Genomic DNA, 14,730 nt, shown 5'->3' on the forward strand with positions numbered 1-14,730 from the left:
CGCGCTCGACCAATCGTGAGCCGGTCTCAGCTGTCAATCAGGAACGTTGCGCTGCGATTCTATATCGTCAAATAATGAATTAAAGAGAAACTTGTCAGAAACACCAAGAGGTTGAACGCACGTCAAGTGATAGAAACCATCTTCGGCAACGTTTATTTAACGTCTACGTTGAGGCGGAGTTTGAGAGCTATGCAGCAGCCAGCCACCAGGGGGCGACCGACATGATTCGGCCTCTCTTTAGGGAGATGTCCTGTCGTCCATCTTTACGTACAGTCTATGGTCATGACTTCTATCTGGTCTCTTGTTCTTCACCTCTGAGCCGTGGTCATGATGGCGTCCACCACCTCGATGATGCGATGCAGGGCCGAGTCGGTGCCGATGGTCATGTCGGTGCCGCAGAAGTCGTTGTCGATGGAGCCGACCATGCCGACGATGTGGAGCTCCGAGTTACTGCGGGCGGCCTCCTCGTCGATCAGACCTGGGGGGGAGAAAAAGACAGAACCCGGGGGGAGGCGCGGTGAACTTCTGTCGGTAACCACAGCGATGCGAACGGTTCCGCCGCCCCGGTTCGCGCGGCGAGCCCCCACCTTGCTGCCGCAGCTCGTCCAGCAGGCTGCTCCACTCCTCCCGGAACAGGTTGGCGCCGGTCAGGCTGCCGTCGCCGCCGATCACGCACAGGTTGGTGATGCTGCGCTTCACCAGGTTGTGCGCGGCCCTCAGGCGGCCCTCGCGGCTGCGGAACTCCTTGCAGCGGGCGCTGCCGATGACCGTGCCACCCTGAGGGACGCAGATCGCAGGTCGTGATCTTCAAATTGAACCAGTGGCCTCGTTTTAGAAAAACTGCTCTTCTACTGGCTCCGTGACGCCGTGGAGTTGTTTTTTTTGAATTGTCATATACTTTCAGATCGTCGCTGATTTACAAGACGAAACCTTTTTTCCACCGTTGAGCTGAATCTGATCCACTTTAGACAATAAAAGCCTGATTATGACAAACAGTGAAAAGGTCTGATGGCAACGCAATGTCCTGTCTCCTGAAAAGTGACCGTTATGTTTACAGTAATAACACACTGATGTAGTAACGTTGTGACTTGGCGTCTTGTACTATGTCGGCAGGCTCTGTGGCGCAACGGATAGCGCATTGGACTTCTAGTTGGTTCTCGCTCTAAGATGCAATTCAAAGGCTGTGGGTTCGAGTCCCACCAGAGTCGACCCTATTACAGGGAAAGTTACAGTTACTGTGTTGTAATAACAGTAACTGTAACTTGTGACCCAATCACAACGAGGCGACATGCACAGTCGGCGTGAAGACGACGGGAATGACGGAATGAAATTGGCGCCGATCGCTCGAGTTGACATGTTTGAACTCGCGCGAGAGATGTTGGCGTTGTCGCGGGGACGATTTGCGTCCTGACGTCGTGTCAGAGACGGAGGACAGAGCGATCGTCTCTGTGCGCCCGAGCGCTTCGTGTGGATTTCCCATCGGCATTCCGGTCTGGCTATTTTCTTTCACATTCCACAGTTTGGAATGTCTGTCGCCAGAAGTGGAAGGAAGGAACGGGCGAATGCGCGGTTGTGTTCATGGAAGGCGGGGGCTCTGCTCACCACTTGCAGCATGCTGGAGACGCTTTCCCACGTCGCCTCCTTGATGTTGTCGCCGCCGTCCACCATCCCCTGGTAGCCCTGAGACGAGAGACACGGGTGAGACAGTCACAGTCGCACGCATCGTCCAGAAACGTGACATATGAGTCAAATTCAATCTGGAAACGCAGCAAGTCCTCACAATCGCAGACGCTCGGGAGATGACCTACGTGATTAATCATCTACGTGCCTGTCGGTTCATTTTAGGTCAAATGGTTTTAGCAATTAAATAAAAATATCTCATGAGAACATAAACACAATCTTAGAAGCACAGCTGCTGTGTTGTGTCGTGCGTGCTGAGCGGCACTGTACCCGCCAAAATAAAAGCAGCATGTCGCTCGGAGGCTGATGAGGCCGACAGTGAAGCCAGTGGAGGATGACGACAGCCCCTGCTAATCCACTTATACCCCCCCCCCCCACTGCCATCAGCAGCATCGTGCACTTATGTTCTCAGACATCCAATATCCAATAAGTCTCAGATTTACAGGACACAGGGATTTGTTCTTTATCAGATCACTGTCACTTGAAATTTTGGAACACGACCAAGATCCAGACAAAGGGGCCGATATGGGACATTTACTATCTCGTACTTTAACATTGCGAGAGAGGAAGGTTTATTTTTTGGGGGGGTTGGTTGGCTATTTTTGATTCTCACCATTTATCCAGGGACTAATTCATGGATCTTGACCAAACACTTTCATTGTAAAGAAAAATATTTTTAACAACAGGTGCTTAAATTCCTTCCATTTAGATGTTTGCTTTCAGGCTCTCTGTGGTTTTGAAGGAACACATGACGAAGGATATCGTTTATTTGGACCCCTGGATCCCTCTGACCCCCTCGAAGACGCTCGCAGCCAAAGAGGAAGACTCGTCCGCTCCAATGTGGCTCAGCGTCAAGCAAAAGTCCGGACGCCCCCGGAGGCCACGTCTCACCTCGTGGATGAAGTAGACCTTGGCCCCCACGTAGATGCCCATCCGGACCACCGCCCTGACGGCTGCGTTCATGCCTGGAGGGAGGAACGGAGAGGGGTCAGCGGTTGTCTGGGACCTAGTGGTATTCAAAGGGCTGCAGGGCAAACGTGGACCAACAGGTTGGAAAACAGAATTCAAGTCCGTGAGCTTGAACGAGCTCACGGCGCCGTTTTTTCTGTGGCACGTTTCCGTCGCTAATCTCGTCATCGAACTGGAGACGAAGAAGAAGAAGAAGAAGAAGAAGAAGAAGAAGAAGAAGAAGAAGCAGCTGTCACCCTAACGTGAACTCCTTCATGCGGAGGAAACGCCGGACGAGCTTCCTGCTCCCCCGCTCAGCCTCGGACAAACGACCCGTGGATCAGAGAGTGAGCGGGTCGGAGAGAAAGTGGGAGACGAGAGAGCCGGAACGGGGGGAGAGGGAGGAACCAGACGGATCAGCAGACGACCGGAGACGAGCGTCTGTCGCAGGAGAAACGAGAAACGAGGACGAGTCCGTGATCAGCATCTTGATCGATAGTACGATTAAAATAAAAACTGGACATGTACAGGCGACTGCACCACCAGGGGGCGCTGTGTGCATGACATCTGTAAGGTTTTGATTTTCAAGGTGCAACTCATTCAACACAGGGTTGTATCATGAAAAAAAATGCTTTTAACGAGATGATGATATCATAAAAGAATAAACTTTATATATATATATATATATATATATCTCACTGTAATTAACAGGGATGTAAGATGCCTCCATCCAATCAGAGCGCAGCAGCTCCTGTACCAGCTGACAAATTATGACTCTATATAACGCACTTTAGTGGATGAAACGTGTTGCCATAGCAACATAAAACATAGAATATCACCAGGTCACACACGTATGGTCGCACGTCCCTTTGAAGATAAAAATGTATTTCCTTCTATGAATGGTGATGAGAGAGTTGTTGACCAGACGACCGCCAACGTTCAACGGAGCTTTTCATCGTGTGATCTCAAAAAACCCAAGAGGAAGCAAGATGGGCAGCAAGTGTGTGTGTGTGTGTGTGTGTGTGTGTGTCCTGTGTCCCGCTGACCTCTTAGAATAACTCAGCACAACTCGTGAAATGCTGTGTTCCCCTCTGGCTTCCTGCAGTGACTCAACATCTCCAGTGTGTGTACGTGTGTGTCGTGTGTGTACGTGTGTGTGTGTGTGTACGTGTGTGTACGTGTGTGTGTGTGCGTGTTGCATCTCTGGAGCTCATCATCAGTCCTCCTGACTCTCAACCACCGGTTTTCCCAAACTGAAATACAATTTAAAAACAATTACAAATAATATATTTTAGCCCAAAATGTTGCAAATTATTCAAAGAAAAATTGCTGTCAAACTTAAAATGAATTTTTAAAATCACCCTCGTGAGGTGATGATGACGGATTATCGACAGCGTCAGATTAATATACAGCAGGAAACACACGTGACATGTGGTTTCTGAATTATCTCAAATTGGGGATCACGAAGTCTCTGTCTGTCACCGTTATATTGGGAAACGTTGGTGAAAAACAGTTTTTTAAAACAGCCATTTTGTTTTTGTTCTTTATGAAGCAGTGGACGTCAGGACCCAGGGTCAGTAACGCACGTGTGAGTCTCGTCGTGCAGGAACATGTGTTGTCACAGTGGACGCTGGCACATGAAGATCCACTGTATCGTCCTGCAGCAGATCAGCGTTATGTAATCCAGCACAACATAGATACGTGATGTACAGTACGTGTCATCAGCCAAAAACACGTGGCGCTTCAGGATTATTACATTAGAACTAAAGAGCTGCAACAGTGTAGTGTAACTATTTTGATCATCGATTAATCGGTTCAAGTCAATATCCTCTGATTTCAGCTTCTTACATGTGAATATCTTCTGGTTTCTTTGCTCCTCTGTGACAGTGAACTGAAGATCTTTGGTGTGTGGACGAAACAAAACCTCATCTTGGTGGTTTTTGGGAAACACGATGGACGTTTTTCACCATTTTATGACGTTTTAAGGACCAAACAACTGACCGAGGAATCGAGAAAATGATCGGCCGATGCATCGATACGTGGCTGCTGCTGTTGCACCATTAGATCCTGTCTGAGCACCACGGACACACAATAGAAGAAATCCAATTAATATGAATTATTAATAAGAAAAACAATGATGATGTGAGATGACATGATAAAAACATTCACTTTTTTTCATTTCCTGTTCACCACCTCCCATTTCCCTCCTCCACCGCAGACCCGCTGCTCCTCACGTAGGCAACGAACCTCCCTGACGACACGCACACATACACACACACACTCTCACACACACACACACACACACACACACACTCACACACTCTCACTCTCACACACACACACACACACACACACACACACACACACACACACACACACACACACACACACACAGGAAGCCGGCAGAGTCCGCCTTCAAAATAAAAGCCACATAAAAGCCACATTTATCGACGATTTCCATCGTCCATAAATCTATCGATTTTTTTCTCCACTAATCGATTAGTTGTTTGGTCCATAAAATGTCATAAAGTGGTGAAAAATGAGGATCGTGTTTCCTTTCTTTCTGGTTCTTCGTGGAAATCCTTTCAGTCAACCTGCTGCCCGACAAACAAACTAACAAACAAACGGACAGGGGTGAAGACTAACGATTATTTTCATTATTGACTAATTTCCCGATCAATCGATCAGTTGTTTGGTCCATAAAATGGCAAAAAATTGTATAAATGTCAATCGTGTTTCCCCAAAAACCACCAAGACAATGTTTTGTTTTGTCCACACACCAAAGATCTTCAGTTCACTGTCACAGAGGAGCAAAGAAACCAGAAGATATTCATATTTAAGAAGCTGAAATCAGAGGATTTTGACTTTTGTTTTCATTTAAAACTACTTGAGTCGATTAATTGATTATCAAAATAGCTGGCGATTAATTTAGTAATCGATTACTAATCGATTAACTGTCGCAGCTTTAATTGTGAAAGGCTCCGCAGGAAACAGCGGGTGTCACTTCCCCCTGCGGCTTGACTGAAGGTTCCTCTCACGACTCGTCCTCCTGTGACGTCTTCAGTGATTTATGAATCTCGTCTGAATCTGGCTCCAGACAAAATACAAGAGTCTATAATATGTAAAACATATTCCAACGTGTCATACTGTATATTATCAAATATGATACGACTCGAGTCACATTGACTCCTCATCATCATACACACACCAGACTCAAGGAGCATTTCAGACTTCACTTCCCCTCATCGCGACCAATCAACTGGTGCGAGAGCGAATTCAATTATGGACACGCACGCACGGGGACGCGCGCACGCGCCAGGCATCCACCGGCTGCTTTAATTCATATTCAGGAGGCCGGGATTATTATTATTATTATTATTATTATTATTATTGTTCCTGTATAAGCTCATACACGGAGATTAATAACGCAGCATCCATGTTTTTAAAAGAAGAAGATGTGAGTGTGAGCGGGAGCTGTTGCGTAACCGAGTCATGAAAATATAAATATAAATAACAAAACCAGACACGAGAGGAAATACACATATAAATATAATATATAAAGATATGAATCTATACAGTGACAGCGGAGAAGAACTTCACGGTTTGTATTTTTTCAATGGGGTGAAACTTCTTCTTTTTCTTTGAACCGCACCTCCACCTGTCGTGAGTCCATTGTCGGACAAGTCTGAAGGCTGACGCGACTCGGTCGTTTTTCTGCCCAATTCATAATTAATAAATGAAAATATTCTTATTCTAATTCTTATTATAAGAGAGGTGAAACGACGAGTCCGTGGCTGCACGTCGCCGCCGCGGTGTCAGAAAAAATGGTACGGGAAGCGTGTCCGATAATGGAAGCCCGTGGTTACCTTGGGCATCTCCTCCGCTGGTCAGCACCGCGATGGATTTCCCGGTGCCGGACAAATTCTCGAAGAATTTCCGCGTGTCCTGCCGCTTCGGTGCCGCCGCCACAGCCATGTCCGACCCCGTGTGTGTGTGTGTGTCACCTGTCGATAAATATTAAATAATAAAGCAATAAATCCGAAAGAACGCGGTGGACGCGAACGAGACTGACGCTGCGGGAATCAGACGCAGGAGGAGATGTACCGTGGTCCAACCGCAGTGGGCACCGCCCCGCCCCCCTCCCCACAGACACACGCCCCTTTACCGAAGATCGTCCGTTGGTACAGATGACTCACTGCAGAATAGCAGCCGATATCCAGCAGCAGAGAATTTAACAATGTCAGGGGGGTTTTTTTTTTATCCCGCTCCAATTTACAGAAGAGTATCAGTGCCAGGCTTGAGGGGAACCTGAGAGGAGGAGGATTTATTTTTAAATCTTGCATTTGCAGAAAATAAAGTCAAAATCTTGAGAGTAAAGTTGAACATTGTGACCCAGAAGCACTTTTCAGCACCAAACAACCAGATGTTGATGTGTTGTTAGCCAGTTTGCTAAGCTAACGCTAGCTGCTAACCAAGTTGTAAAGTTGCGATATTATTATCGACTATTAGACTGAATCTGGAAGAAACGAGGCGGAGACAACGGGTGTTTGCAACGTGAACGTCGACGTGTGTCCTGACACGAGGACGTTCACCTGCAAACAACCGCTGATTAATTTCGAGAGGCGCGCAGTTAGCGTAGCTAGCGTAGCTACGCTAACATTAGTTAACGTGGACGTGTGACAGCTGAACTGGAACCACAACACGGACGTTTAGGGACATTTCAACTTTAATCTCAACATTTCGACCTTATTCTCCAAATATTCCATAAATAAATAAAAATCTTCCCCCTCATTTTTTCCCTCATGCCGAATAACTAATACTTTAATTAAATCCGAGTGACACATCTTTACTTGTTTGGCTCTCATGAGGGCGGGCTCCGAGTGCCAGAGCAGCCAATGAGGGCATTCTTTTTTTCTGATTGGCAGCTACAATCGACCAATGGGCGTTCAGACCACGTACAGGGAGGGATGGAGGTGAAGCTTCTGTCTTTCAATCAGGAAATAATTCACTTGGAGTTTTTCTTTTGTGTTATACAAACAGTAAAAAGTTGCGTGATGTAGCAGAATTTAAAGTTGACATAGTGCAACAGAAGAGATTAGATTAGTAGATGAAATGATGTAATATCAGAAATGATGAAGAAATACTTACCATAAAGTTCAGACATGTATATATATATTTGTATGTGACCCTTCTGAAAAAGAAAATGATTACAGTATTATATTTGACTCCATGAGTTAAGAGCGAATACGTGACCTTTCATAGAGTTCACGACCTTGAGCCATTGTGTCCTCAGGCTGCGAGCGTAATCTCGACGACTAGGATCTGCTCACACGCCGAGCGGCAGTGTTCTCATATTTCATAATGAAATATTGGTGATAAAGAGTTTTATTTGAGGGGTATAGGTTGGGACATGACATGTTTTTTTTCATATCTCCACTGGCCGGACTGTCGTCAGCGCTGTGAGATTAGATATCGAAGGGGTCACACAGAGGAAATCAGCGTTTCTTTCTGCAGAACACAAAGAAGTCGGAAAATAATTCAACGTAACACGCATCCTCCTTTTCAAAATAAAAAAAGGGATATGCTGCTGTTCCTCACTTCTTCAAATGAGAGTTCAGGATGTAAAGAAAGGAACTTTAACGCCACATGGATTTGAGGGCGCCATGTTTTTTTATTTTACATTCAACATCCCAACCATATTAAAATATGTGAATATGAACGACGGCGACATGTTGTAAATGGTGGTGAAAAGTTTTTTTCCTCTCGGGGAATGAATTGGAACAATGACATTGTGTGATATCGTGACAGCGTCAACAAAGCACAGGAACGAGCAAATACATAAAACACACACACACACACATATATATATTCTGCATCTGCTCTTTTAAGGAACCTATGTGATATTTATACTGAGGGAATGTTTTTCTATGTTTTCAACACAGCCCCCAGTGTTTTGTAATTTTCTGGCGGCATCTGGTGGTAAAGTTGCAAACTGACACCAAACGAGCGACTGACAGGGGACACTTTATGGTGTCGCACCATTGAAAATTCAACGTGACCGCGGTGTATTCTTGAACCGTTTAGTTCAACAACCGTGTTCAACACGACGTAGAAACATGGAGACTCACACGGAGGTCGGTCCACCTCATGGAACTATATTTAACTCATTCAGAGTTGACGAAAAAACATTGGCGATTATATATATGAACACACAGTTATGGACAATATATATTTAATTTCTATGAATATGTTCTTCTAAAAATTACACACTGTAGCTTTAAAACTAGATATAAGAAAAAAAGGATCAAAAGGGCAGGATGTGGATTTTATTGTTGTTGCTTAAAATAGGGTACGACGTACATCTATACGCACATTATATAACCTATATGTACATGCATAACTGAATTCAAGAAAACTGTACAGAAAATGGTGTCATAGTGTCACGTCTCATAAATACCTGTCGCTCACAAATGTCTCTGCAATTTTTTGCAAGTTGCTCGTGGATCCATGAGGCTTTTAGACCAATCAGAGGGCACGTACAGTAGAGGCTGCACAGCCTGGTTATTGAAATGAATAGCGATTTTGTTTTCAGTTGATCAATATTTGAATTTGCTAGTTAGTAAATAAATGAACAGACATAAGGCATAAGTGGTTGCGAGCCGGGCTCCGGTTGCTCGCACCACAAGGACAAAGACATTCGATACTAATTTTATTTAACTAAAATATGAACATGAAAGCATTTGGGGATAGATTTGCTTCCAGATGCATATTTCACAATAAGCCACGTTAGAAAATGTCATTAATCCAAATTTGTATCGTCCCATATAATCAAATAATCCTTTAATCCCATGGTGGTGTTATATCTTTATAATTATTATTGAGATTTATTTAATCATTATATTTTATTAGATTCAGATTGAAATATTTATTCGTCAGATATATTGTTAGCAGTGAAATATATGTAGTTACCTGTGTGAAAAGTGAGCGAGCAGAGAAATACTTTTTTGAAAGAAGATTACAAAGAAGAAATTAAGGCGAAGAAAATTTTAAAGTAAGCAGTAGGTTGTAGTAACATGATATATGAAATATGGAGCCATATGATAATACTTTAGTTATTTGAGCATGTCAGGGTGCACTGTAGAATCGTTTGTGTTATGAAAATAATTCATTCGACAATAGATCAACAGCAGTGTTTAAAATTGGTGGTCAATGTCGCCGCCTGCTGCTGAAAAAGGAGCGCTGCACACAGCACACAGGGCCGAGCAGAAATACTATTTTTTTAACCAGAATACAGAAATAAATAAAAAAATCAATCTTTTATGTCAATCAATCTTTACTTTCATTTAATATTCAGGTCTGCAGCAGCAAGACACCATCATCATCTGCGAGGAAATGAAAAGACGGGGCGGCCGCCGCTCAATAAAAATAATTTATTTACAGTGACATGAATCATAAATTAATGAGTAGCATTGGCAAAAAAAAAGAAAAGAAGCAACATCAGCGTAGACATCTTTGCATCAAGTGGTGTGAACGTCTGGACTTTTGCATAATAAAACACTCTAAATAAACCTGTATGTACTGTACTGGACCTTTGACCTGTGACCTCTGAAATATCATTGTACAGTGAGACGCTTCTATATCCTGGTTCACTCAGACATCATCGGGAAAGATTCTGTAAGAAGTCTGTTCTCTAAAAACCTTATAGCACAAAAGAAATTTTAAAAAAAATAGCCTTTTTACTGTTTTCAAGTTACAGCTAGTGTAAAATAAATTAAAGCCACTATGTGTAAGATTTAAAAAAAATATTTTGGACACAGTTACACAGCGAAGGGAGGAAATAACAACTGTTCATGTTTGATTTCACATAATTTTTTTTAATGCGTGTTAAGTCACATTTTTGTTTTTGAGCATCGAAACTTCATGACCTAAATGTGTATTACGACAAACTGTCGAGTTCTGCTGAAGTTTTAGACTAAATTTAGATCATTTCAACGAGTCAAAAATACTTCCTCGGCTGTAACGTTTCACATTTATTTTATTTAAACTTTTGTCTAATCCCTAGTGGATTTTATGTTTTCTGAAATTGTCCAATATGGGATTTAATAAGAGTTTCATGTAATACATGGGTGCTTCATTTTTCCAGTAGTACTTTGTTACGAAATGCTCACAAATTATTGTTGTAATTTAGATCAGACAAGTTAACGCAGGTTGTGTCATTTGCTGGGGAAAGAATATAAATCTCCTGGTCGTCTTAATTACTACAACTACAGTATGAAGTGGGGAAAACACGTCATGTACAGTTACACACCAGCCGACCGCAGATCTAAGGCATTGTACTACGTCGTTAGCACCTCGAGGTACACAATGTGAATTACAGTATTTTTGCAATTGATAAAATATCCATCTGAGTCGAGAAAAAAAAAGAATCTTCAATCATACACATAAAATACTGTATCAGTTTAAAAAATAATTCAGAGTGTCGCTAGTGGACGTGAGCGTTTTTTTGCGTCCGCTTCTCTCGATTGAGACAGTTTCACATTCAGAGCGTTTCCATGGCTTCAGGATTTCTCGTAAAGAAAATCTTTCACAATATGCGGCAGATGAAAAGGACATAAGAGGGAAAAATGAACTTTACAAAAAAAGATATTTTCAGTGTTTCATTTTGCAGCGTGTGTTTTTGTCACATTCCAGAAAGTCGTCCCGCGTCCTCGCCGTGAACAGGCGTCCGGACCCAGAAGTGAAAGTCGCTCGTAGTCACAGTCAGTTTTACAAGCTGATGAACACACGGAGGAATTGTCAAACTATCCAGCATAGTGTGTTTGCAATGTAAGGGGCGGAGCCAAATAAATATTTGGACCTAGCGGATTTAAAGGAGACATATTCCTGTTTTTCACTTTTTGTGTGTTGTACGATTTTTGTGTATGTAAAAGTTAAAGGGGAGATCTGAAAACTCTCCTCCCGAGTCTCCTCGTCAGTAGTCCGGCTGATACTTCCGTAAAACGTCGACATCACCATGTTACGAGCGTGTAGACAAGTCGCGCCTAGCGGCTAGTCTGACACGCCCCCCCAAAAAAGCCGGGTAAAGTGAGAGCGGGAGAACTTCCTGCTAGCGATGGAAGCGGTTGACCAATCACAACAGAGGGGAGGAGCCAGCTGGCCAATCCGAACAAGCTGGGATTCATCGGGAGGGGGAGGGGCCTTAAAGAGACAGAGGCAGTGAAAGAGGAGCTGCAGCAAACTGATGTGTTTTTACTGAACATTAGAGCATGTGAACCTTTTTAAGTAATATTTCCAAAATAAAATCTATAAACCTGAATATGAGCAGAATATGTCTCCTTCAAATGTACGTGGTTTCATAGGGAGACTGTTGGGCCTTGGTGGAGGACTGAGCTCCACGGACTGACATTCGCGTTACGCAACTTTTTTTCCTTCAATGCGAAAGAGTGACTCCTGCAGGCCAGTACTGTACATCACAAGCACGAAGGCGGATTTGGAACATGAATCTCATTTGTGCAGAGTTTTATTAGTTAAACACACGTCGTGTCGAGGCAAAGCTGCTTCGGAGACAGAAATAATCTCAGAGGTCAAATCTCAGTGGGGCGGAGCCAACACAGGCTCAATGCTCTCGATTATTAACATGCTAATGTTTAGCAGCATTTACCATGGCCACCATCATGGTTTAGATTCTGTTAGCATGCTAATGTTTAGCCGCGTTTACCATGGCCACCATCTTGGTTTAGATTGTGTGAGCACGCTAATGTTAAGCAGCATTTACCATGGCCACCATCTTGGTTTAGGGTGTTAGCATGCTAACGTTTGGCAGAGTTTACCATGGCCACCATCTTGGTTTGGATTGTGTTAGCATGCTAATGTTTAGCAGAGTTTACCATGGTCACCATCTTGGTTTAGGGTGTTAGCATGCTAACGTTTAGCAGCGTTAACCATCGCCACCATCTTGTTTTTTCAGGGTTTTTTTGTAAAAACCAAAGTAAATGCAAAGGAAACGCTAAAGGTTAGAAAAAAAGAAATGTTATGAAACACTCTGCTCCTTTGCCAGGAGTCTTCAAGCGTTAGCTAGTTATGCTAGCTGACACTCGGAGGACAGTGGACATGTGGACCATGGCGCCTTCTTGTCCTCGTTTTTTTTTTAAAGCTTTGCCCACTGACTTTAAATTCACAAATGAAATTATTTCTTGTCTCCAACAAAAAAACAAAAACAAAACAAACAAACAAAAAAAGTTTGTTGGACCCAAACTCCAAACTGCTGCTGCACCACTTGGGGGATAATGTTATTTATTTATAAATCTAAAGTATGTACACTATCTATACAGATTTACCTTCATTCAAAAAGTCATTAAATAGGGATACAGCTCCCCGGTAACTACAGCAGTTGAAATATATTAATTATTTTTAAAATTGACATCAAAACGTACCAGATTTTTTTTTTTAAAGAAAGATATCCTTTGATTTTATTTTTAAATGTCATATAAAGAAACTCTAAAAATTTTCTTCAAAACTATAAATACTTGTAAAATATTAATATTTTTCTTCATCATCCTTCGTATTAGACGTCTTTCGGTCGGGCTCGAAAATAGAACCGTAAAAAGATCAAATCCAGAGGTTTTCGTTTATGCTCGTCGAACATTCGCTTCTCCAGTGTCGATCTGTGACATCTTTCAGTTTCTCTCTCTCACACACACTCACACTCTCTCTCTATCTCACACACACGCACACGCACGCACACACACACACACACACACACACGCACACGCACACGCACACGCACACGCACACTCACACACACACACACACACACACACACTTTATTACAAACTCACTGCTTCAGAGACTTGAGAGGACCGCGTCGGGAAACCTGTAGGAATCCATTCATCCGATCAGAGCACACGCTAACAGCAAAAATCTGTGCGGGTGTTTGTGTATCAGAACCTGGACACTTTGATTCCTCTTGAAGTCGCTTCATGAACATTTGGTGTCACAAAGTGCAGGAACATATTTTTTTTATATTTAGGAGCTTCCTGTCTTTTTGTAGATTTTTAAGGAGCAAAAATTTTAATAATTGCGAATAACAACTCTTTATAAAATCCAGTGTTCAAGTTGGCAGAAATGTAAAAAAAAAAAAAGGATGCAATTATTAAAGATTAAGAAAAAGGTTAGTTTTTTGTAAATTTGCAAAGTAAAAGTTAAGGCTGCCAAGACGTCGCCATGGTTACTAACCACTGGTGCGAGGCCGACAAACGCACATAACTTCCGAAATGATGACAGAAACGTCGGGGTGAATTTAAGGAAAAACACCACGTGAAAGCTTCTTGAGGGGGAATTTAGATGGAATGAGTTACTGTGTAACTGGGGAATAATTTGCCACCGTTCGCTTCCAAGTGGAAACCTCGACACTTCCTCCAAGAGTTTCATAATAAAAGCCTTTAAATAATGAAAAAGAGTCAGTTCAGGGGGCGTTACCTCTTCTTTCTACAGGAGGGGCAGAGTGTGAGCCCAACTTTAGGCCTTAATTTGACCAATTGAGAGTCAGGTTTTATGTGAGAATTTACACATGCAGAATTTGATATATTATTTGATTACTGAGGAGTGAAGCCTCAGCTGTGACCCACGACTTCGCTCTCTGTGACTCTTGTGTCTTCTTTTCTGTGTATTTGCTGTCAGGGTGGCTCAGACCGCAGCTTCCCGACGTGTCCGACTTGTGTGTTGTGTTTTTCTTGGTAAAAACCTGAACTCAGCGTGAACTGAGCCACACTGAAGTGGATTCAGTTCAGAGGGTTTTCACACGTGTTGCTCGTCCTCTCTCTCCGGCTGACGCCTCTGCGTCGGCTGCGGTGAGAGACGGGGCAGCGTGGTTTCCTTTCACGTGTCCTCGGCTCGTCGAGCGGAAGCAAGTGTCAGTGTTTTCTGTGTCAGCCACGGCTGGGGTCAGCAATAGTTCTGTGCAAAAGACAGAAAGTCAAGGAAATGAAGATCAACACAAAACAACTGCTACTATTATTATTATTAAATAACTGTTATTGTAAAAACAGAGCGCACACATCGGGGCTTTTTTCACGTTCACGTTCGACGTGCACAAATCTTTTA

General features: G+C 43.2%; 2 protein-coding genes, 1 long non-coding RNA gene and 1 other non-coding gene across 9 annotated transcripts in view; 2 read left to right on the plus strand and 2 right to left on the minus strand.

The window, feature by feature from the left end:
- LOC118311282 overlaps positions 1-5,255 on the plus strand; it is a 7,089-nt gene extending 1,834 nt beyond the window's left edge. Inside the window, exon 3 of the long non-coding RNA XR_004793950.2 lies at positions 4,516-5,255. This is a non-coding gene — a long non-coding RNA (uncharacterized LOC118311282). The remainder of the gene's footprint in view (positions 1-4,515) is intronic.
- LOC118311281 (ATP-dependent 6-phosphofructokinase, platelet type-like) overlaps positions 1-6,756 on the minus strand; it is a 26,476-nt gene extending 19,720 nt beyond the window's left edge. For 2 of the 4 annotated variants that reach the window (XM_035635010.2, XM_035635011.2), the window contains exons 1-5: positions 6,495-6,756; positions 2,572-2,645; positions 1,603-1,680; positions 588-777; positions 313-478 (exon numbers count right to left, since the gene is read on the minus strand). In XM_035635010.2, coding sequence (XP_035490903.2) covers positions 313-478; positions 588-777; positions 1,603-1,680; positions 2,572-2,645; positions 6,495-6,603 — 617 coding nt within the window. In that variant the 5' untranslated portion in view covers positions 6,604-6,756. The remainder of the gene's footprint in view (positions 1-312; positions 479-587; positions 778-1,602; positions 1,681-2,571; positions 2,646-6,494) is intronic. The other 2 variants (XM_035635009.2, XM_035635008.2) reach the window with 1 other exon arrangement.
- On the plus strand, positions 1,113-1,208 carry trnar-ucu. Its single transcript has 2 exons — positions 1,113-1,149; positions 1,173-1,208. It is a non-coding gene; the product is annotated as a tRNA-Arg (tRNA).
- A 3,287-nt stretch (positions 6,757-10,043) lies between the features above and the next one.
- Positions 10,044-14,730, minus strand: part of LOC118310893 (nuclear receptor coactivator 2-like) — a 46,595-nt gene continuing 41,908 nt past the window's right edge. For all 3 annotated transcript variants that reach the window (XM_047331922.1, XM_047331923.1, XM_047331921.1), the window contains one exon: positions 10,044-14,583. In XM_047331922.1, coding sequence (XP_047187878.1) covers positions 14,572-14,583 — 12 coding nt within the window. In that variant the 3' untranslated portion in view covers positions 10,044-14,571. The remainder of the gene's footprint in view (positions 14,584-14,730) is intronic.

Source organism: Scophthalmus maximus, chromosome 5 (genome assembly GCF_022379125.1).
Source record: "Scophthalmus maximus strain ysfricsl-2021 chromosome 5, ASM2237912v1, whole genome shotgun sequence".
Lineage (NCBI taxonomy): Eukaryota > Metazoa > Chordata > Actinopteri > Pleuronectiformes > Scophthalmidae > Scophthalmus > Scophthalmus maximus.